At 44.7% G+C, this 23,570-nt stretch overlaps 1 protein-coding gene across 1 annotated transcript in view; it reads right to left on the bottom strand.

The window, feature by feature from the left end:
- The window catches only part of LOC134928670 (uncharacterized), a 115,072-nt gene that overhangs the window by 15,426 nt on the left and 76,076 nt on the right, over positions 1 to 23,570 (bottom strand). The window contains exon 5 of the mRNA XM_063924647.1: positions 2,056 to 2,223. Coding sequence (XP_063780717.1) covers positions 2,056 to 2,223 — 168 coding nt within the window. The remainder of the gene's footprint in view (positions 1 to 2,055; positions 2,224 to 23,570) is intronic.

A 23,570-nucleotide genomic window follows, 5' to 3' on the forward strand; every position in this document is an offset into this window, starting at 1 on the left:
CCAACATGTAATAATACCCCGTGCTTTCACTTACTAGATGCAGGCATATCCGCAGGGATTGTAAGCTTGCATGAGCAGGGCCCTCTATCCTTCCTCTTATCTGCATGAAAACTGTAATTATGTGCCTGTGTGACTGCTGTGTGACTGTGTGACTGCTGTGTGTCTGTGTGACTGCTGTGTGTCTGTGTGACTGCTGTGTGACTGTGTGACTGCTGTGTTTGCTGTACTTATGTATCTTGTTGTCAGTGTTATCCCCTACAAGCAAACCTTACAAATGAATAATGCTAATAATAATAATAATAATAATAACTAATTTGTTTTAATCATCTGCCATAACTTCATTTCCCCATTAGATGGCGCTGCGACCCCAATAAATGGTAGAACAGGATTTACAGTTTCACAAATTACAAAAAAACGTTTTGGGGTTATTTATACTTTTAAAACCACACAAAAGAAAATATTGAAATCATTCTACATAGCGCTCCTTCTGCAGCCACCTAAGTATGTGTCCAGAATTAAAGGGATGAGGTGGTAACCCTAAATCGTGTCCTGATTTGTATTTGCGCAACTTCTGAGAATTAATGCAGAAGAGGCGGTGGCTAGAGACAGATCAGCAGATTCCTAGCAGCCCGCTGCAGAACATTACAGCAAAATCTCCCTGCAGAACATCACATAGTAAGCTCTCCGCAGAACATTACGCCAGTACATCTCTGCAGAACATTGCACTGTAAACTCGCTGCAGAACATTACAGAAAAATCTCCCTGCAGAACATCACATAGTAAGCTCTCCGCAGAACATTACACCAGTACATCTCTGCAGAACATTGCACTGTAAACTCGCTGCAGAACATTACAGAAAAATCTCCCTGCAGAACATCACATAGTAAGGTCTCCGCAGAACATTACACCAGTACATCTCTGCAGAACATTGCACTGTAAACTCGCTGCAGAACATTACAGCAAAATCTACCTGCAGAACATTACATAGTAAGCTCTCCGCAGAACATTACGCCAGTACATCTCTGCAGAACACTGCACTGTAAACTCGCTGCAGAACATTACAGCAAAATCTCCCTGCAGAACATTACATAGTAAGCTCTCCGCAGAACATTACACCAGTACATCTCTGCAGAACACTGCACTGTAAACTCGCTGCAGAACATTACAGCAAAATCTCCCTGCAGAACATCACATAGTAAGCTCTCCGCAGAACATTACGCCAGTACATCTCTGCAGAACATTGCACTGTAAACTCGCTGCAGAACATTACAGAAAAATCTCCCTGCAGAACATCACACAGTAAGTTCTCCGCAGAACATTACACCAGTACATCTCTGCAGAACATTGCACTGTAAACTCGCTGCAGAACATTACAGCAAAATCTCCCTGCAGAACATCACATAGTAAGCTCTCCGCAGAACATTACACCAGTACATCTCTGCAGAACATTGCACTGTAAACTCGCTGCAGAACATTACAGCAAAATCTACCTGCAGAACATTACATAGTAAGCTCTCCGCAGAACATTACGCCAGTACATCTCTGCAGAACACTGCACTGTAAACTCGCTGCAGAACATTACAGCAAAATCTCCCTGCAGAACATTACATAGTAAGATCTCCGCAGAACATTACACCAGTACATCTCTGCAGAACACTGCACTGTAAACTCGCTGCAGAACATTACAGCAAAATCTCCCTGCAGAACATTACATAGTAAGGTCTCCGCAGAACATTACACCAGTACATCTCTGCAGAACATTGCACTGTAAACTCGCTGCAGAACATTACAGCAAAATCTCCCTGCAGAACATTACATAGTAAGCTCTCCGCAGAACATTACAACAGTACATCTCTGCAGAACATTGCACTGTAAACTCGCTGCAGAACATTACAGCAAAATCTCCCTGCAGGACATTACATCGTAAGCATTCCACAGAACATTACACAAGTACCTCTGCAGAACATCTGAGCTCTGTGCAGAACATTGAACTGAAATCGCACTGCAGAACCTCTATGCAGAACATTACACTGTAACTTCTCTGCAAAACATTACCCGAGTCCTCGGTGTCACTCCTAGGCTGGGAGTCACTGTCTTCTGGCAGCAGCCGAGGCACCGGTCATTGATGGCGTTTGGTTCGGTTTCCAGTGCTCCGTTGCCCTCTGTCCGGAAAACAATCTGCCCCACTGTGTTTGAGAGTTCAGGACTGGTGGTTGCTTTACCCTGAGGACAGGGAACAGGAGATATAAACTGCAAATCCACATATTCTCTGTTATTCATAAAATATCTCATTGCACCTGTGACACCAAGGACAACAGCGGCGTAAGTTATACCGCCCCCCAAGTGGCCGCACTGTTTCTGGGACTGAAGTGGGTCAGGGCTAGCTCTAGCCAGAAATGACAAATGACAACATTATTCTTCATTATTTCCCCCCATATCATGGCTGAGCTGATCTGTACCTGTCAGGGTAACCCCACAAGTGATTCTCCTTCAGTCACCCCACCAGAATGTCTCCCAGACAGCAGAGAGATGGAGCAGATGCAACAGCTTTCAGAAGAGATGAGACTTTGATCAGGTCTTGTTCACAATACTAAATATAAGATCTCCAAGGGCTCCTACAAGACTATGTCCTCTTTGTATACTCTTATAATGTTCTCTCCACAGATAATGTTGTATCCTCTTATAATGTTCTCTCCACAGCCTCCTACAATACTATGTCTTCTCCACGGCCTCCTACAAGAGTATGTCCTCTCCACATCCTCCTACAAGACTATGTCCTCTCCACGACCTCCTACAAGACTATGTCCTCCCTGCATCCTCCTACAAGACCATGTGCTCTCCACAACCTCTTACAAGAATATGTTCTCCCTGCATCCTCCTACAAGACTATGTTCTCCCTGCATCCTCCTACAAGACTATGTTCTCCCTGCATCCTCCTACAAGACTATATTCTCCCTGCATCCTCCTACAAGACTATATTCTCCCTGCATCCTCCTACAAGAATATGTTCTCCCTGCATCCTCCTACAAGACCATGTGCTCTCCACAACCTCCTACAAGACTATGTTCTCCCTGCATCCTCCTACAAGACCATGTGCTCTCCACAACCTCCTACAAGACTATGTTCTCCCTGCATCCTCCTACAAGAATATGTTCTCCCTGCATCCTCCTACAAGACCATGTGCTCTCCACAACCTCTTACAAGACTATGTTCTCCCTGCATCCTCCTACAAGACTATGTTCTCCCTGCATCCTCCTACAAGACCATGTTCTCCCTGCATCCTCCTACAAGACTATGTTCTCCATGTATCCTCCTACAAGACTATATTCTCCCTGCATCCTCCTACAAGACTATGTTCTCCCTGCATCCTCCTACAAGACCATGTGCTCTCCACAACCTCTTACAAGACCATGTTCTCCCTGCATCCTCCTACAAGAATATGTTCTCCCTGCATCCTCCTACAAGACTATGTTCTCCCTGCATCCTCCTACAAGACTATGTTCTCCCTGCATCCTCCTACAAGACCATGTTCTCCCTGCTTCCTCCTACAAGACCATATCCTCTCCACAACCTCCAAGACTATGTTCTCCATGTATCCTCCTACAAGACTATATTCTCCCTGCATCCTCCTACAAGACTATGTTCTCCCTGCATCCTCCTACAAGACCATGTGCTCTCCACAACCTCTTACAAGACTACAAGACTATATTCTCCCTGCATCCTCCTTCAAGACTATATTCTCCCTGCATCCTCCTACAAGACTATGTTCTCCCTGCATCCTCCTACAAGACCATGTTCTCCCTGCATCCTCCTACAAGACTATGTTCTCCCTGCATCCTCCTACAAGACTATGTTCTCCTTGCATCCTCCTACAAGACTATGTTCTCCCTGCATCCTCCTACAAGACCATGTTCTCCCTGCATCCTCCTTCAAGACTATGTTCTCCCTGCATCCTCCTACAAGACTATATTCTCCCTGCATCCTCCTACAAGACTATATTCTCCCTGCATCCTCCTTCAAGACTATATTCTCCCTGCATCCTCCTTCAAGACTATGTTCTCCCTGCATCCTCCTACAAGACCATATTCTCCCTGCATCCTCCTTCAAGACTATGTTCTCCTTGCATACTCCTACAAGACTATGTTCTCCCTGCATCCTCCTACAAGACTATGTTCTCCCTGCATCCTCCTACAAGACCATGTTCTCCCTGCATCCTCCTTCACGACTATGTTCTCCCTGCATCCTCCTACAAGACTATATTCTCCCTGCATCCTCCTTCAAGACTATGTTCTCCCTGCATCCTCCTACAAGACTATTCTCCCTGCATCCTCCTTCAAGACTATGTTCTCCCTGCATCCTCCTACAAGACTATATTCTCCCTGCATCCTCCTTCAAGACTATATTCTCCCTGCATCCTCCTACAAGACTATATTCTCCCTGCATCCTCCTTCAAGACTATATTCTCCCTGCATCCTCCTACAAGACTATGTTCTCCCTGCATCCTCCTACAAGACTATGTTCTCCCTGCATCCTCCTTCAAGACTATATTCTCCCTGCATCTTCCTACAAGACTATGTTCTCCATGCATCCTCCTTCAAGACTATATTCTCCCTGCATCTTCCTACAAGACTATATTCTCCCTGCATCCTCCTACAAGACTATGTTCTCCATGCATCCTCTTTCAAGACTATATTCTCCCTGCATCCTCCTTCAAGACTATATTCTCCCTGCATCTTCCTACAAGACTATGTTCTCCCTGCATCCTCCTTCAAGACTATATTCTCCCTGCATCTTCCTACAAGACTATGTTCTCCATGCATCCTCCTTCAAGACTATATTCTCCCTGCATCTTCCTACAAGACTATATTCTCCCTGCATCTTCCTACAAGACTATATTCTCCCTGCATCCTCCTACAAGACTATATTCTCCCTGCATCCTCTTTCAAGACTATATTCTCCCTGCATCCTCCTTCAAGACTATATTCTCCCTGCATCTTCCTACAAGACTATGTTCTCCCTGCATCCTCCTACAAGACCATGTGTTCTCCACAACCTCCTACAAGACTATGTTCTCCCTGCATCCTCCTACAAGACTATATTCTCCCTGCATCCTCTTTCAAGACTATATTCTCCCTGCATCCTCCTTCAAGACTATATTCTCCCTGCATCTTCCTACAAGACTATGTTCTCCCTGCATCCTCCTACAAGACCATGTGCTCTCCACAACCTCCTACAAGACTATGTTCTCCCTGCATCCTCCTTCAAGACTATATTCTCCCTGCATCTTCCTACAAGACTATGTTCTCCATGCATCCTCCTTCAAGACTATATTCTCCCTGCATCTTCCTACAAGACTATATTCTCCCTGCATCTTCCTACAAGACTATATTCTCCCTGCATCCTCTTTCAAGACTATATTCTCCCTGCATCCTCCTTCAAGACTATATTCTCCCTGCATCCTCCTTCAAGACTATGTTCTCCTTGCATCCTCCTACAAGACTATATTCTCCCTGCATCTTCCTACAAGACTATATTCTCCCTGCATCCTCCTACAAGACTATATTCTCCCTGCATCCTCCTACAAGACTATGTTCTCCCTGCATCCTCCTACAAGACTATATTCTCCCTGCATCCTCCTTCAAGACTATATTCTCCCTGCATCCTCCTACAAGACTATGTTCTCCCTGCATCCTCCTACAAGACTATATTCTCCCTGCATCCTCTTTCAAGACTATATTCTCCCTGCATCCTCCTTCAAGACTATATTCTCCCTGCATCCTCCTTCAAGACTATGTTCTCCTTGCATCCTCCTACAAGACTATATTCTCCCTGCATCTTCCTACAAGACTATATTCTCCCTGCATCCTCCTACAAGACTATATTCTCCCTGCATCCTCCTACAAGACTATGTTCTCCCTGCATCCTCCTACAAGACTATATTCTCCCTGCATCCTCCTACAAGACTATATTCTCCCTGCATCTTCCTACAAGACTATATTCTCCCTGCATCCTCCTACAAGACTATATTCTCCCTGCATCTTCCTACAAGACTATATTCTCCCTGCATCTTCCTACAAGACTATGTTCTCCATGCATCCTCCTTCAAGACTATATTCTCCCAGCATCTTCCTACAAGACTATATTCTCCCTGCATCCTCCTACAAGACTATATTCTCCCTGCATCCTCCTTCAAGACTATGTTCTCCCTGCATCCTCCAACAAGACTATATTCTCCCTGCATCCTCCTTCAAGACTATGTTCTCCTTGCATCCTCCAACAAGACTATGTTCTCCCTGCATCCTCCTTCAAGACTATATTCTCCCTGCATCCTCCTACAAGACTATATTCTCCCTGCATCCTCCTTCAAGACTATGTTCTCCTTGCATCCTCCAACAAGACTATGTTCTCCCTGCATCCTCCTACAAGACTATATTCTCCCTGCATACTCCTACAAGACTATGTTCTCCCTGCATCTTCCTACAAGACTATATTCTCCCTGCATCCTCCTACAAGACTATATTCTCCCTGCATCCTCCTACAAGACTATATTCTCCCTGCATCCTCCTTCAAGACTATATTCTCCCTGCATCCTCCTTCAAGACTATGTTCTCCTTGCATCCTCCTACAAGACTATATTCTCCCTGCATCTTCCTACAAGACTATATTCTCCCTGCATCCTCCTTCAAGACTATATTCTCCCTGCATCCTCCTTCAAGACTATGTTCTCCTTGCATCCTCCTACAAGACTATATTCTCCCTGCATCTTCCTACAAGACTATATTCTCCCTGCATCCTCCTTCAAGACTATGTTCTCCCTGCATCCTCCTTCAAGACTATATTCTCCCTGCATCCTCCAACAAGACTATGTTCTCCCTGCATCCTCCAACAAGACTATATTCTCCCTGCATCCTCCTTCAAGACTATGTTCTCCTTGCATCCTCCAACAAGACTATGTTCTCCCTGCATCCTCCTTCAAGACTATGTTCTCCTTGCATACTCCTACAAGACTATGTTCTCCCTGCATCTTCCTACAAGACTATATTCTCCCTGCATCCTCCTTCAAGACTATGTTCTACCTGCATACTCCTACAAGACTATGTTCTCCCTGCATCCTCCTACAAGACTATATTCTCCCTGCATCCTCCTTCAAGACTATATTCTCCCTGCATCCTCCTTCAAGACTATGTTCTCCCTGCATACTCCTACAAGACTATGTTCTCCCTGCATCCTCCTACAAGACTATATTCTCCTTGCATCCTCCTACAAGACTATGTTCTCCCTGCATCTTCCTACAAGACTATATTCTCCCTGCATCCTCCTTCAAGACTATGTTCTCCTTGCATCCTCCTACAAGACTATATTCTCCCTGCATCTTCCTACAAGACTATATTCTCCCTGCATCCTCCTTCAAGACTATGTTCTCCTTGCATCCTCCTACAAGACTATATTCTCCCTGCATCATCCTACAAGACTATATTCTCCCTGCATCCTCCTTCAAGACTATGTTCTCCTTGCATCCTCCTTCAAGACTATGTTCTCCTTGCATCCTCCTTCAAGACTATGTTCTCCCTGCATCTTCCTACAAGACTATATTCTCCCTGCATCCTCCTTCAAGACTATGTTCTCCTTGCATCCTCCTACAAGACTATGTTCTCCCTGCATCCTCCTACAAGACTATATTCTCCCTGCATCCTCCTTCAAGACTATGTTCTCCTTGCATCCTCCTACAAGACTATGTTCTCCCTGCATCCTCCTACAAGACTATATTCTCCCTGCATCCTCCTTCAAGACTATATTCTCCCTGCATCTTCCTACAAGACTATGTTCTCCCTGCATCCTCCTACAAGACTATGTTCTCCCTGCATCCTCCTTCAAGACTATATTCTCCCTGCATCTTCCTACAAGACTATGTTCTCCCTGCATCCTCCTACAAGACTATGTTCTCCCTGCATCCTCCTACAAGACTATGTTCTCCATGCATCCTCCTTCAAGACTATATTCTCCCTGCATCTTCCTACAAGACTATATTCTCCCTGCATCTTCCTACAAGACTATATTCTCCCTGCATCCTCCTTCAAGACTATATTCTCCCTGCATCTTCCTACAAGACTATATTCTCCCTGCATCCTCCTTCAAGACTATATTCTCCCTGCATCCTCCTACAAGACTATGTTCTCCCTGCATCCTCCTTCAAGACTATATTCTCCCTGCATCTTCCTACAAGACTATGTTCTCCCTGCATCCTCCTACAAGACTATGTTCTCCCTGCATACTCCTACAAGACTATGTTCTCCTTGCATACTCCGACAAGACTATGTTCTCCCTGCATCCTCCTACAAGACTATGTTCTCCCTGCATCCTCCTACAAAACTATGTTCTCCCTGCATCTTCCTACAAGACTATATTCTCCCTGCATCCTCCTTCAAGACTATATTCTCCCTGCATCCTCCTTCAAGACTATATTCTCCCTGCATCTTCCTACAAGACTATATTCTCCCTGCATCCTCCTTCAAGACTATATTCTCCCTGCATCCTCCTTCAAGACTATGTTCTCCTTGCATCCTCCTACAAGACTATATTCTCCCTGCATCTTCCTACAAGACTATATTCTCCCTGCATCCTCCTTCAAGACTATATTCTCCCTGCATCCTCCTTCAAGACTATGTTCTCCTTGCATCCTCCTACAAGACTATATTCTCCCTGCATCTTCCTACAAGACTATATTCTCCCTGCATCCTCCTTCAAGACTATGTTCTCCCTGCATCCTCCTACAAGACCATATTCTCCCTGCATCCTCCTTCAAGACTATGTTCTCCTTGCATACTCCTACAAGACTATATTCTCCCTGCATCCTCCTTCAAGACTATGTTCTCCTTGCATACTCCTACAAGACTATGTTCTCCCTGCATCCTCCTACAAGACTATATTCTCCCTGCATCCTCCTTCAAGACTATGTTCTCCTTGCATACTCCTACAAGACTATGATCTCCCTGCATCCTCCTACAAGACTATATTCTCCCTGCATCTTCCTACAAGACTATATTCTCCATGCATCTTCCTACAAGACTATATTCTCCCTGCATCCTCCTTCAAGACTATGTTCTCCTTGCATCCTCCTACAAGACTATATTCTCCCTGCATCCTCCTTCAAGACTATGTTCTCCCTGCATCCTCCTACAAGACTATATTCTCCCTGCATCCTCCTTCAAGACTATGTTCTCCCTGCATCCTCCTACAAGACTATTCTCCCTGCATCCTCCTACAAGACTATATTCTCCCTGCATCCTCCTACAAGACTATATTCTCCCTGCATCCTCCTTCAAGACTATGTTCTCCTTGCATCCTCCAACAAGACTATGTTCTCCCTGCATCCTCCTACAAGACTATATTCTCCCTGCATACTCCTACAAGACTATGTTCTCCCTGCATCTTCCTACAAGACTATATTCTCCCTGCATCCTCCTACAAGACTATATTCTCCCTGCATCCTCCTACAAGACTATATTCTCCCTGCATCCTCCTTCAAGACTATATTCTCCCTGCATCCTCCTTCAAGACTATGTTCTCCTTGCATCCTCCTACAAGACTATATTCTCCCTGCATCTTCCTACAAGACTATATTCTCCCTGCATCCTCCTTCAAGACTATATTCTCCCTGCATCCTCCTTCAAGACTATGTTCTCCTTGCATCCTCCTACAAGACTATATTCTCCCTGCATCTTCCTACAAGACTATATTCTCCCTGCATCCTCCTTCAAGACTATGTTCTCCCTGCATCCTCCTTCAAGACTATATTCTCCCTGCATCCTCCAACAAGACTATGTTCTCCCTGCATCCTCCAACAAGACTATATTCTCCCTGCATCCTCCTTCAAGACTATGTTCTCCTTGCATCCTCCAACAAGACTATGTTCTCCCTGCATCCTCCTTCAAGACTATGTTCTCCTTGCATACTCCTACAAGACTATGTTCTCCCTGCATCTTCCTACAAGACTATATTCTCCCTGCATCCTCCTTCAAGACTATGTTCTACCTGCATACTCCTACAAGACTATGTTCTCCCTGCATCCTCCTACAAGACTATATTCTCCCTGCATCCTCCTTCAAGACTATATTCTCCCTGCATCCTCCTTCAAGACTATGTTCTCCCTGCATACTCCTACAAGACTATGTTCTCCCTGCATCCTCCTACAAGACTATATTCTCCTTGCATCCTCCTACAAGACTATGTTCTCCCTGCATCTTCCTACAAGACTATATTCTCCCTGCATCCTCCTTCAAGACTATGTTCTCCTTGCATCCTCCTACAAGACTATATTCTCCCTGCATCTTCCTACAAGACTATATTCTCCCTGCATCCTCCTTCAAGACTATGTTCTCCTTGCATCCTCCTACAAGACTATATTCTCCCTGCATCATCCTACAAGACTATATTCTCCCTGCATCCTCCTTCAAGACTATGTTCTCCTTGCATCCTCCTTCAAGACTATGTTCTCCTTGCATCCTCCTTCAAGACTATGTTCTCCCTGCATCTTCCTACAAGACTATATTCTCCCTGCATCCTCCTTCAAGACTATGTTCTCCTTGCATCCTCCTACAAGACTATGTTCTCCCTGCATCCTCCTACAAGACTATATTCTCCCTGCATCCTCCTTCAAGACTATGTTCTCCTTGCATCCTCCTACAAGACTATGTTCTCCCTGCATCCTCCTACAAGACTATATTCTCCCTGCATCCTCCTTCAAGACTATATTCTCCCTGCATCTTCCTACAAGACTATGTTCTCCCTGCATCCTCCTACAAGACTATGTTCTCCCTGCATCCTCCTTCAAGACTATATTCTCCCTGCATCTTCCTACAAGACTATGTTCTCCCTGCATCCTCCTACAAGACTATGTTCTCCCTGCATCCTCCTACAAGACTATGTTCTCCATGCATCCTCCTTCAAGACTATATTCTCCCTGCATCTTCCTACAAGACTATATTCTCCCTGCATCTTCCTACAAGACTATATTCTCCCTGCATCCTCCTTCAAGACTATATTCTCCCTGCATCTTCCTACAAGACTATATTCTCCCTGCATCCTCCTTCAAGACTATATTCTCCCTGCATCCTCCTACAAGACTATGTTCTCCCTGCATCCTCCTTCAAGACTATATTCTCCCTGCATCTTCCTACAAGACTATGTTCTCCCTGCATCCTCCTACAAGACTATGTTCTCCCTGCATACTCCTACAAGACTATGTTCTCCTTGCATACTCCGACAAGACTATGTTCTCCCTGCATCCTCCTACAAGACTATGTTCTCCCTGCATCCTCCTACAAAACTATGTTCTCCCTGCATCTTCCTACAAGACTATATTCTCCCTGCATCCTCCTTCAAGACTATATTCTCCCTGCATCCTCCTTCAAGACTATATTCTCCCTGCATCTTCCTACAAGACTATATTCTCCCTGCATCCTCCTTCAAGACTATATTCTCCCTGCATCCTCCTTCAAGACTATGTTCTCCTTGCATCCTCCTACAAGACTATATTCTCCCTGCATCTTCCTACAAGACTATATTCTCCCTGCATCCTCCTTCAAGACTATATTCTCCCTGCATCCTCCTTCAAGACTATGTTCTCCTTGCATCCTCCTACAAGACTATATTCTCCCTGCATCTTCCTACAAGACTATATTCTCCCTGCATCCTCCTTCAAGACTATGTTCTCCCTGCATCCTCCTACAAGACCATATTCTCCCTGCATCCTCCTTCAAGACTATGTTCTCCTTGCATACTCCTACAAGACTATATTCTCCCTGCATCCTCCTTCAAGACTATGTTCTCCTTGCATACTCCTACAAGACTATGTTCTCCCTGCATCCTCCTACAAGACTATATTCTCCCTGCATCCTCCTTCAAGACTATGTTCTCCTTGCATACTCCTACAAGACTATGATCTCCCTGCATCCTCCTACAAGACTATATTCTCCCTGCATCTTCCTACAAGACTATATTCTCCATGCATCTTCCTACAAGACTATATTCTCCCTGCATCCTCCTTCAAGACTATGTTCTCCTTGCATCCTCCTACAAGACTATATTCTCCCTGCATCCTCCTTCAAGACTATGTTCTCCCTGCATCCTCCTACAAGACTATATTCTCCCTGCATCCTCCTTCAAGACTATGTTCTCCCTGCATCCTCCTACAAGACTATTCTCCCTGCATCCTCCTACAAGACTATATTCTCCCTGCATCTTCCTACAAGACTATATTCTCCCTGCATCCTCTTTCAAGACTATATTCTCCCTGCATCCTCCTTCAAGACTATATTCTCCCTGCATCCTCCTTCAAGACTATGTTCTCCTTGCATCCTCCTACAAGACTATATTCTCCCTGAATCCTCCTTCAAGACTATATTCTCTCTGCATCCTCCTTCAAGACTATATTCTCCCTGCATCCTCCTACAAGACTATATTCTCCCTGCATCCTCCTTCAAGACTATGTTCTCCTTGCATACTCCTACAAGACTATGTTCTCCTTGCATACTCCTACAAGACTATATTCTCCCTGCATCCTCCTTCAAGACTATGTTCTCCTTGCATTTTCCTACAAGACTATATTCTCCCTGCATCTTCCTACAAGACTATATTCTCCCTGCATCCTCTTTCAAGACTATATTCTCCCTGCATCCTCCTTCAAGACTATGTTCTCCTTGCATCCTCCTACAAGACTATATTCTCCCTGCATCTTCCTACAAGACTATATTCTCCCTTGCATCCTCCTTCAAGACTATATTCTCCCTGCATCCTCCTTCAAGACTATGTTCTCCTTGCATCCTCCTACAAGACTATATTCTCCCTGCATCTTCCTACAAGACTATATTCTCCCTGCATCTTCCTACAAGACTATATTCTCCCTGCATCCTCTTTCAAGACTATATTCTCCCTGCATCCTCCTTCAAGACTATGTTCTCCTTGCATCCTCCTACAAGACTATATTCTCCCTGCATCTTCCTACAAGACTATATTCTCCCTTGCATCCTCCTTTAAGACTATATTCTCCCTGCATCCTCCTTCAAGACTATGTTCTCCTTGCATCCTCCTACAAGACTATATTCTCCTTGCATCCTCCTACAAGACTATATTCTCCCTGCATCTTCCTACAAGACTATATTCTCCCTGCATCTTCCTACAAGACTATGTTCTCTCTGCATCCTCCTACAAGACTATGTTCTCCCTGCATCCTCCTACAAGACTATATTCTCCCTGCATCCTCCTTCAAGACTATATTCTCCCTGCATCTTCCTACAAGACTATATTCTCCCTGCATCCTCCTACAAGACTATATTCTCCCTGCATCCTCCTTCAAGACTATGTTCTCCCTGCATCCTCCTTCAAGACTATATTCTCCCTGCATCCTCCTACAAGACTATATTCTCCCTGCATCTTCCTACAAGACCATGTTCTCCCTGCATCCTCCTACAAGACTATGTTCTCCTTGCATCTTCCTACAAGACCATGTTCTCCCTGCATCCTCCTACAAGACTATGTTCTCCCTGCATCCTCCTTCAAGACTATATTCTCCCTGCATCTTCCTACAAGACTATATTCTCCCTGCATCCTCCTTCAAGACTATATTCTCCCTGCATCCTCCTTCAAGACTATGTTCTCCCTGCATCCTCCTACAAGACCATATTCTCCCTGCATCCTCCTACAAGACTATGATCTCCTTGCATCCTCCTACAAGACTATGTTCTCCCTGCATCCTCCTACAAGACTATATTCTCCCTGCATCTTCCTACAAGACTATATTCTCCCTGCATCCTCCTTCAAGACTATGTTCTCCCTGCATCCTCCTACAAGACCATATTCTCCCTGCATCCTCCTTCAAGACTATGTTCTCCTTGCATACTCCTACAAGACTGTATTCTCCCTGCATCCTCCTTCAAGACTATGTTCTCCTTGCATACTCCTACAAGACTATGTTCTCCCTGCATCCTCCTACAAGACTATATTCTCCCTGCATCCTCCTTCAAGACTATGTTCTCCTTGCATACTCCTACAAGACTATGTTCTCCCTGCATCCTCCTACAAGACTATATTCTCCCTGCATCTTCCTACAAGACTATATTCTCCCTGCATCCTCCTTCAAGACTATGTTCTCCCTGCATCCTCCTACAAGACCATATTCTCCCTGCATCCTCCTTCAAGACTATGTTCTCCTTGCATCCTCCTACAAGACTATATTCTCCCTGCATCCTCCTTCAAGACTATGTTTTCCCTGCATCCTCCTACAAGACTATATTCTCCCTACATCCTCCTTCAAGACTATGTTCTCCCTGCATCCTCCTACAAGACTATTCTCCCTGCATCCTCCTACAAGACTATATTCTCCCTACATCCTCCTTCAAGACTATGTTCTCCCTGCATCCTCCTACAAGACTATTCTCCCTGCATCCTCCTACAAGACTATATTCTCCCTGCATCCTCTTTCAAGACTATATTCTCCCTGCATCCTCCTTCAAGACTATGTTCTCCTTGCATACTCCTACAAGACTATATTCTCCCTGCATCCTCCTTCAAGACTATGTTCTCCTTGCATACTCCTACAAGACTATGTTCTCCCTGCATCCTCCTACAAGACTATATTCTCCCTGCATCCTCCTTCAAGACTATGTTCTCCCTGCATCCTCCTACAAGACCATATTCTCCCTGCATCCTCCTTCAAGACTATGTTCTCCTTGCATACTCCTACAAGACTATGTTCTCCCTGCATCCTCCTACAAGACTATGTTCTCCCTGCATCCTCCTACAAGACCATATTCTCCCTGCATCCTCCTTCAAGACTATGTTCTCCTTGCATACTCCTACAAGACTATATTCTCCCTGCATCCTCCTTCAAGACTATGTTCTCCTTGCATACTCCTACAAGACTATGTTCTCCCTGCATCCTCCTACAAGACTATATTCTCCCTGCATCCTCCTTCAAGACTATGTTCTCCTTGCATACTCCTACAAGACTATGTTCTCCCTGCATCCTCCTACAAGACTATATTCTCCCTGCATCTTCCTACAAGACTATATTCTCCCTGCATCTTCCTACAAGACTATATTCTCCCTGCATCCTCCTTCAAGACTATGTTCTCCTTGCATCCTCCTACAAGACTGTATTCTCCCTGCATCCTCCTTCAAGACTATGTTCTCCCTGCATCCTCCTACAAGACTATATTCTCCCTGCATCCTCCTTCAAGACTATGTTCTCCCTGCATCCTCCTACAAGACTATTCTCCCTGCATCTTCCTACAAGACTATATTCTCCCTGCATCTTCCTACAAGACTATATTCTCCCTGCATCCTCTTTCAAGACTATATTCTCCCTGCATCCTCCTTCAAGACTATATTCTCCCTGCATCCTCCTTCAAGACTATGTTCTCCTTGCATCCTCCTACAAGACTATATTCTCCCTGCATCCTCCTTCAAGACTATATTCTCCCTGCATCCTCCTTCAAGACTATATTCTCCCTGCATCCTCCTACAAGACTATATTCTCCCTGCATCCTCCTTCAAGACTATGTTCTCCTTGCATACTCCTACAAGACTATATTCTCCCTGCATCCTCCTTCAAGACTATGTTCTCCTTGCATCTTCCTACAAGACTATATTCTCCCTGCATCTTCCTACAAGACTATATTCTCCCTGCATCCTCTTTCAAGACTATATTCTCCCTGCATCCTCCTTCAAGACTATGTTCTCCTTGCATCCTCCTACAAGACTATATTCTCCCTGCATCTTCCTACAAGACTATATTCTCCCTTGCATCCTCCTTTAAGACTATATTCTCCCTGCATCCTCCTTCAAGACTATGTTCTCCTTGCATCCTCCTACAAGACTATATTCTCCCTGCATCTTCCTACAAGACTATATTCTCCCTGCATCTTCCTACAAGACTATGTTCTCCATGCATCCTCCTTCAAGACTATGTTCTCCTTGCATCCTCCTACAAGACTATATTCTCCCTGCATCTTCCTACAAGACTATATTCTCCTTGCATCCTCCTACAAGACTATATTCTCCCTGCATCTTCCTACAAGACTATATTCTCCCTGCATCTTCCTACAAGACTATGTTCTCTCTGCATCCTCCTACAAGACTATGTTCTCCCTGCATCCTCCTACAAGACTATATTCTCCCTGCATCCTCCTTCAAGACTATATTCTCCCTGCATCTTCCTACAAGACTATATTCTCCCTGCATCCTCCTACAAGACTATATTCTCCCTGCATCCTCCTTCAAGACTATGTTCTCCCTGCATCCTCCTACAAGACTATGTTCTCCTTGCATCTTCCTACAAGACCATGTTCTCCCTGCATCCTCCTACAAGACTATGTTCTCCTTGCATCTTCCTACAAGACCATGTTCTCCCTGCATCCTCCTACAAGACTATGTTCTCCCTGCATCCTCCTACAAGACTATATTCTCCCTGCATCTTCCTACAAGACTATATTCTCCCTGCATCCTCCTTCAAGACTATATTCTCCCTGCATCCTCCTTCAAGACTATGTTCTCCCTGCATCCTCCTACAAGACCATATTCTCCCTGCATCCTCCTACAAGACTATGATCTCCTTGCATCCTCCTACAAGACTATGTTCTCCCTGCATCCTCCTACAAGACTATATTCTCCCTGCATCTTCCTACAAGACTATATTCTCCCTGCATCCTCCTTCAAGACTATGTTCTCCCTGCATCCTCCTACAAGACCATATTCTCCCTGCATCCTCCTTCAAGACTATGTTCTCCTTGCATACTCCTACAAGACTATATTCTCCCTGCATCCTCCTTCAAGACTATGTTCTCCTTGCATACTCCTACAAGACTATGTTCTCCCTGCATCCTCCTACAAGACTATATTCTCCCTGCATCCTCCTTCAAGACTATGTTCTCCTTGCATACTCCTACAAGACTATGTTCTCCCTGCATCCTCCTACAAGACTATATTCTCCCTGCATCTTCCTACAAGACTATATTCTCCCTGCATCCTCCTTCAAGACTATGTTCTCCCTGCATCCTCCTACAAGACCATATTCTCCCTGCATCCTCCTTCAATACTATGTTCTCCTTGTATCCTCCTACAAGACTATATTCTCCCTGCATCCTCCTTCAAGACTATGTTCTCCCTGCATCCTCCTACAAGACTATATTCTCCCTACATCCTCCTTCAAGACTATGTTCTCCCTGCATCCTCCTACAAGACTATTCTCCCTGCATCCTCCTACAAGACTATATTCTCCCTGCATCCTCTTTCAAGACTATATTCTCCCTGCATCCTCCTTCAAGACTATGTTCTCCTTGCATACTCCTACAAGACTATATTCTCCCTGCATCCTCCTTCAAGACTATGTTCTCCTTGCATACTCCTACAAGACTATGTTCTCCCTGCATCCTCCTACAAGACTATATTCTCCCTGCATCCTCCTTCAAGACTATGTTCTCCCTGCATCCTCCTACAAGACCATATTCTCCCTGCATCCTCCTTCAAGACTATGTTCTCCTTGCATACTCCTACAAGACTATGTTCTCCCTGCATCCTCCTACAAGACTATGTTCTCCCTGCATCCTCCTACAAGACCATATTCTCCCTGCATCCTCCTTCAAGACTATGTTCTCCTTGCATACTCCTACAAGACTATATTCTCCCTGCATCCTCCTTCAAGACTATGTTCTCCTTGCATACTCCTACAAGACTATGTTCTCCCTGCATCCTCCTACAAGACTATATTCTCCCTGCATCCTCCTTCAAGACTATGTTCTCCTTGCATACTCCTACAAGACTATGTTCTCCCTGCATCCTCCTACAAGACTATATTCTCCCTGCATCTTCCTACAAGACTATATTCTCCCTGCATCTTCCTACAAGACTATATTCTCCCTGCATCCTCCTTCAAGACTATGTTCTCCTTGCATCCTCCTACAAGACTATATTCTCCCTGCATCCTCCTTCAAGACTATGTTCTCCCTGCATCCTCCTACAAGACTATATTCTCCCTGCATCCTCCTTCAAGACTATGTTCTCCCTGCATCCTCCTACAAGACTATTCTCCCTGCATCTTCCTACAAGACTATATTCTCCCTGCATCTTCCTACAAGACTATATTCTCCCTGCATCCTCTTTCAAGACTATATTCTCCCTGCATCCTCCTTCAAGACTATATTCTCCCTGCATCCTCCTTCAAGACTATGTTCTCCTTGCATCCTCCTACAAGACTATATTCTCCCTGCATCCTCCTTCAAGACTATATTCTCCCTGCATCCTCCTTCAAGACTATATTCTCCCTGCATCCTCCTACAAGACTATATTCTCCCTGCATCCTCCTTCAAGAAAATGTTCTCCTTGCATACTCCTACAAGACTATATTCTCCCTGCATCCTCCTTCAAGACTATGTTCTCCTTGCATCTTCCTACAAGACTATATTCTCCCTGCATCTTCCTACAAGACTATATTCTCCCTGCATCCTCTTTCAAGACTATATTCTCCCTGCATCCTCCTTCAAGACTATGTTCTCCTTGCATCCTCCTACAAGACTATATTCTCCCTGCATCTTCCTACAAGACTATATTCTCCCTGCATCCTCTTTCAAGACTATATTCTCCCTGCATCCTCCTTCAAGACTATATTCTCCCTGCATCCTCCTTCAAGACTATGTTCTCCTTGCATCCTCCTACAAGACTATATTCTCCCTGCATCCTCCTTCAAGACTATATTCTCCCTGCATCCTCCTTCAAGACTATATTCTCCCTGCATCCTCCTACAAGACTATATTCTCCCTGCATCCTCCTTCAAGACTATGTTCTCCTTGCATACTCCTACAAGACTATATTCTCCCTGCATCCTCCTTCAAGACTATGTTCTCCTTGCATCTTCCTACAAGACTATATTCTCCCTGCATCTTCCTACAAGACTATATTCTCCCTGCATCCTCTTTCAAGACTATATTCTCCCTGCATCCTCCTTCAAGACTATGTTCTCCTTGCATCCTCCTACAAGACTATATTCTCCCTGCATCTTCCTACAAGACTATATTCTCCCTTGCATCCTCCTTTAAGACTATATTCTCCCTGCATCCTCCTTCAAGACTATGTTCTCCTTGCATCCTCCTACAAGACTATATTCTCCCTGCATCTTCCTACAAGACTATATTCTCCCTGCATCTTCCTACAAGACTATGTTCTCCATGCATCCTCCTTCAAGACTATGTTCTCCTTGCATCCTCCTACAAGACTATATTCTCCCTGCATCTTCCTACAAGACTATATTCTCCTTGCATCCTCCTACAAGACTATATTCTCCCTGCATCTTCCTACAAGACTATATTCTCCCTGCATCTTCCTACAAGACTATGTTCTCTCTGCATCCTCCTACAAGACTATGTTCTCCCTGCATCCTCCTACAAGACTATATTCTTCCTGCTTCCTCCTTCAAGACTATATTCTCCCTGCATCTTCCTACAAGACTATATTCTCCCTGCATCCTCCTACAAGACTATATTCTCCCTGCATCCTCCTTCAAGACTATGTTCTCCCTGCATCCTCCTTCAAGACTATATTCTCCCTGCATCCTCCTACAAGACTATATTCTCCCTGCATCTTCCTACAAGACCATGTTCTCCCTGCATCCTCCTACAAGACTATGTTCTCCTTGCATCTTCCTACAAGACCATGTTCTCCCTGCATCCTCCTACAAGACTATGTTCTCCCTGCATCCTCCTACAAGACTATATTCTCCCTGCATCTTCCTACAAGACTATATTCTCCCTGCATCCTCCTTCAAGACTATATTCTCCCTGCATCCTCCTTCAAGACTATGTTCTCCCTGCATCCTCCTACAAGACCATATTCTCCCTGCATCCTCCTACAAGACTATGATCTCCTTGCATCCTCCTACAAGACTATGTTCTCCCTGCATCCTCCTACAAGACTATATTCTCCCTGCATCTTCCTACAAGACTATATTCTCCCTGCATCCTCCTTCAAGACTATGTTCTCCCTGCATCCTCCTACAAGACCATATTCTCCCTGCATCCTCCTTCAAGACTATGTTCTCCTTGCATACTCCTACAAGACTATATTCTCCCTGCATCCTCCTTCAAGACTATGTTCTCCTTGCATACTCCTACAAGACTATGTTCTCCCTGCATCCTCCTACAAGACTATATTCTCCCTGCATCCTCCTTCAAGACTATGTTCTCCTTGCATACTCCTACAAGACTATGTTCTCCCTGCATCCTCCTACAAGACTATATTCTCCCTGCATCTTCCTACAAGACTATATTCTCCCTGCATCCTCCTTCAAGACTATGTTCTCCCTGCATCCTCCTACAAGACCATATTCTCCCTGCATCCTCCTTCAAGACTATGTTCTCCTTGTATCCTCCTACAAGACTATATTCTCCCTGCATCCTCCTTCAAGACTATGTTCTCCCTGCATCCTCCTACAAGACTATATTCTCCCTACATCCTCCTTCAAGACTATGTTCTCCCTGCATCCTCCTACAAGACTATTCTCCCTGCATCCTCCTACAAGACTATATTCTCCCTGCATCCTCTTTCAAGACTATATTCTCCCTGCATCCTCCTTCAAGACTATGTTCTCCTTGCATACTCCTACAAGACTATATTCTCCCTGCATCCTCCTTCAAGACTATGTTCTCCTTGCATACTCCTACAAGACTATGTTCTCCCTGCATCCTCCTACAAGACTATATTCTCCCTGCATCCTCCTTCAAGACTATGTTCTCCCTGCATCCTCCTACAAGACCATATTCTCCCTGCATCCTCCTTCAAGACTATGTTCTCCTTGCATACTCCTACAAGACTATGTTCTCCCTGCATCCTCCTACAAGACTATGTTCTCCCTGCATCCTCCTACAAGACCATATTCTCCCTGCATCCTCCTTCAAGACTATGTTCTCCTTGCATACTCCTACAAGACTATATTCTCCCTGCATCCTCCTTCAAGACTATGTTCTCCTTGCATACTCCTACAAGACTATGTTCTCCCTGCATCCTCCTACAAGACTATATTCTCCCTGCATCCTCCTTCAAGACTATGTTCTCCTTGCATACTCCTACAAGACTATGTTCTCCCTGCATCCTCCTACAAGACTATATTCTCCCTGCATCTTCCTACAAGACTATATTCTCCCTGCATCTTCCTACAAGACTATATTCTCCCTGCATCCTCCTTCAAGACTATGTTCTCCTTGCATCCTCCTACAAGACTATATTCTCCCTGCATCCTCCTTCAAGACTATGTTCTCCCTGCATCCTCCTACAAGACTATATTCTCCCTGCATCCTCCTTCAAGACTATGTTCTCCCTGCATCCTCCTACAAGACTATTCTCCCTGCATCTTCCTACAAGACTATATTCTCCCTGCATCTTCCTACAAGACTATATTCTCCCTGCATCCTCTTTCAAGACTATATTCTCCCTGCATCCTCCTTCAAGACTATATTCTCCCTGCATCCTCCTTCAAGACTATGTTCTCCTTGCATCCTCCTACAAGACTATATTCTCCCTGCATCCTCCTTCAAGACTATATTCTCCCTGCATCCTCCTTCAAGACTATATTCTCCCTGCATCCTCCTACAAGACTATATTCTCCCTGCATCCTCCTTCAAGAAAATGTTCTCCTTGCATACTCCTACAAGACTATATTCTCCCTGCATCCTCCTTCAAGACTATGTTCTCCTTGCATCTTCCTACAAGACTATATTCTCCCTGCATCTTCCTACAAGACTATATTCTCCCTGCATCCTCTTTCAAGACTATATTCTCCCTGCATCCTCCTTCAAGACTATGTTCTCCTTGCATCCTCCTACAAGACTATATTCTCCCTGCATCTTCCTACAAGACTATATTCTCCCTTGCATCCTCCTTCAAGACTATATTCTCCCTGCATCCTCCTTCAAGACTATGTTCTCCCTGCATCTTCCTACAAGACTATATTCTCCCTGCATCTTCCTACAAGACTATGTTCTCCATGCATCCTCCTTCAAGACTATGTTCTCCTTGCATCTTCCTACAAGACTATATTCTCCCTGCATCTTCCTACAAGACTATATTCTCCCTGCATCCTCTTTCAAGACTATATTCTCCCTGCATCCTCCTTCAAGACTATGTTCTCCTTGCATCCTCCTACAAGACTATATTCTCCCTGCATCTTCCTACAAGACTATATTCTCCCTTGCATCCTCCTTCAAGACTATATTCTCCCTGCATCCTCCTTCAAGACTATGTTCTCCTTGCATCCTCCTACAAGACTATATTCTCCCTGCATCTTCCTACAAGACTATATTCTCCCTGCATCTTCCTACAAGACTATGTTCTCCATGCATCCTCCTTCAAGACTATGTTCTCCTTGCATCCTCCTACAAGACTATATTCTCCCTGCATCTTCCTACAAGACTATATTCTCCTTGCATCCTCCTACAAGACTATATTCTCCCTGCATCTTCCTACAAGACTATATTCTCCCTGCATCTTCCTACAAGACTATGTTCTCTCTGCATCCTCCTACAAGACTATGTTCTCCCTGCATCCTCCTACAAGACTATATTCTCCCTGCATCCTCCTTCAAGACTATATTCTCCCTGCATCTTCCTACAAGACTATATTCTCCCTGCATCCTCCTACAAGACTATATTCTCCCTGCATCCTCCTTCAAGACTATGTTCTCCCTGCATCCTCCTTCAAGACTATATTCTCCCTGCATCCTCCTACAAGACTATATTCTCCCTGCATCTTCCTACAAGACCATGTTCTCCCTGCATCCTCCTACAAGACTATGTTCTCCTTGCATCTTCCTACAAGACCATGTTCTCCCTGCATCCTCCTACAAGACTATGTTCTCCCTGCATCCTCCTACAAGACTATATTCTCCCTGCATCTTCCTACAAGACTATATTCTCCCTGCATCCTCCTTCAAGACTATATTCTCCCTGCATCCTCCTTCAAGACTATGTTCTCCCTGCATCCTCCTACAAGACCATATTCTCCCTGCATCCTCCTACAAGACTATGATCTCCTTGCATCCTCCTACAAGACTATGTTCTCCCTGCATCCTCCTACAAGACTATATTCTCCCTGCATCTTCCTACAAGACTATATTCTCCCTGCATCCTCCTTCAAGACTATGTTCTCCCTGCATCCTCCTACAAGACCATATTCTCCCTGCATCCTCCTTCAAGACTATGTTCTCCTTGCATACTCCTACAAGACTATATTCTCCCTGCATCCTCCTTCAAGACTATGTTCTCCTTGCATACTCCTACAAGACTATGTTCTCCCTGCATCCTCCTACAAGACTATATTCTCCCTGCATCCTCCTTCAAGACTATGTTCTCCTTGCATACTCCTACAAGACTATGTTCTCCCTGCATCCTCCTACAAGACTATATTCTCCCTGCATCTTCCTACAAGACTATATTCTCCCTGCATCCTCCTTCAAGACTATGTTCTCCCTGCATCCTCCTACAAGACCATATTCTCCCTGCATCCTCTTCAAGACTATGTTCTCCTTGTAT

The sequence above is a fragment of the Pseudophryne corroboree genome, chromosome 5 (assembly GCF_028390025.1).
Source record: "Pseudophryne corroboree isolate aPseCor3 chromosome 5, aPseCor3.hap2, whole genome shotgun sequence".
Classification (NCBI taxonomy): Eukaryota; Metazoa; Chordata; class Amphibia; order Anura; family Myobatrachidae; genus Pseudophryne; species Pseudophryne corroboree.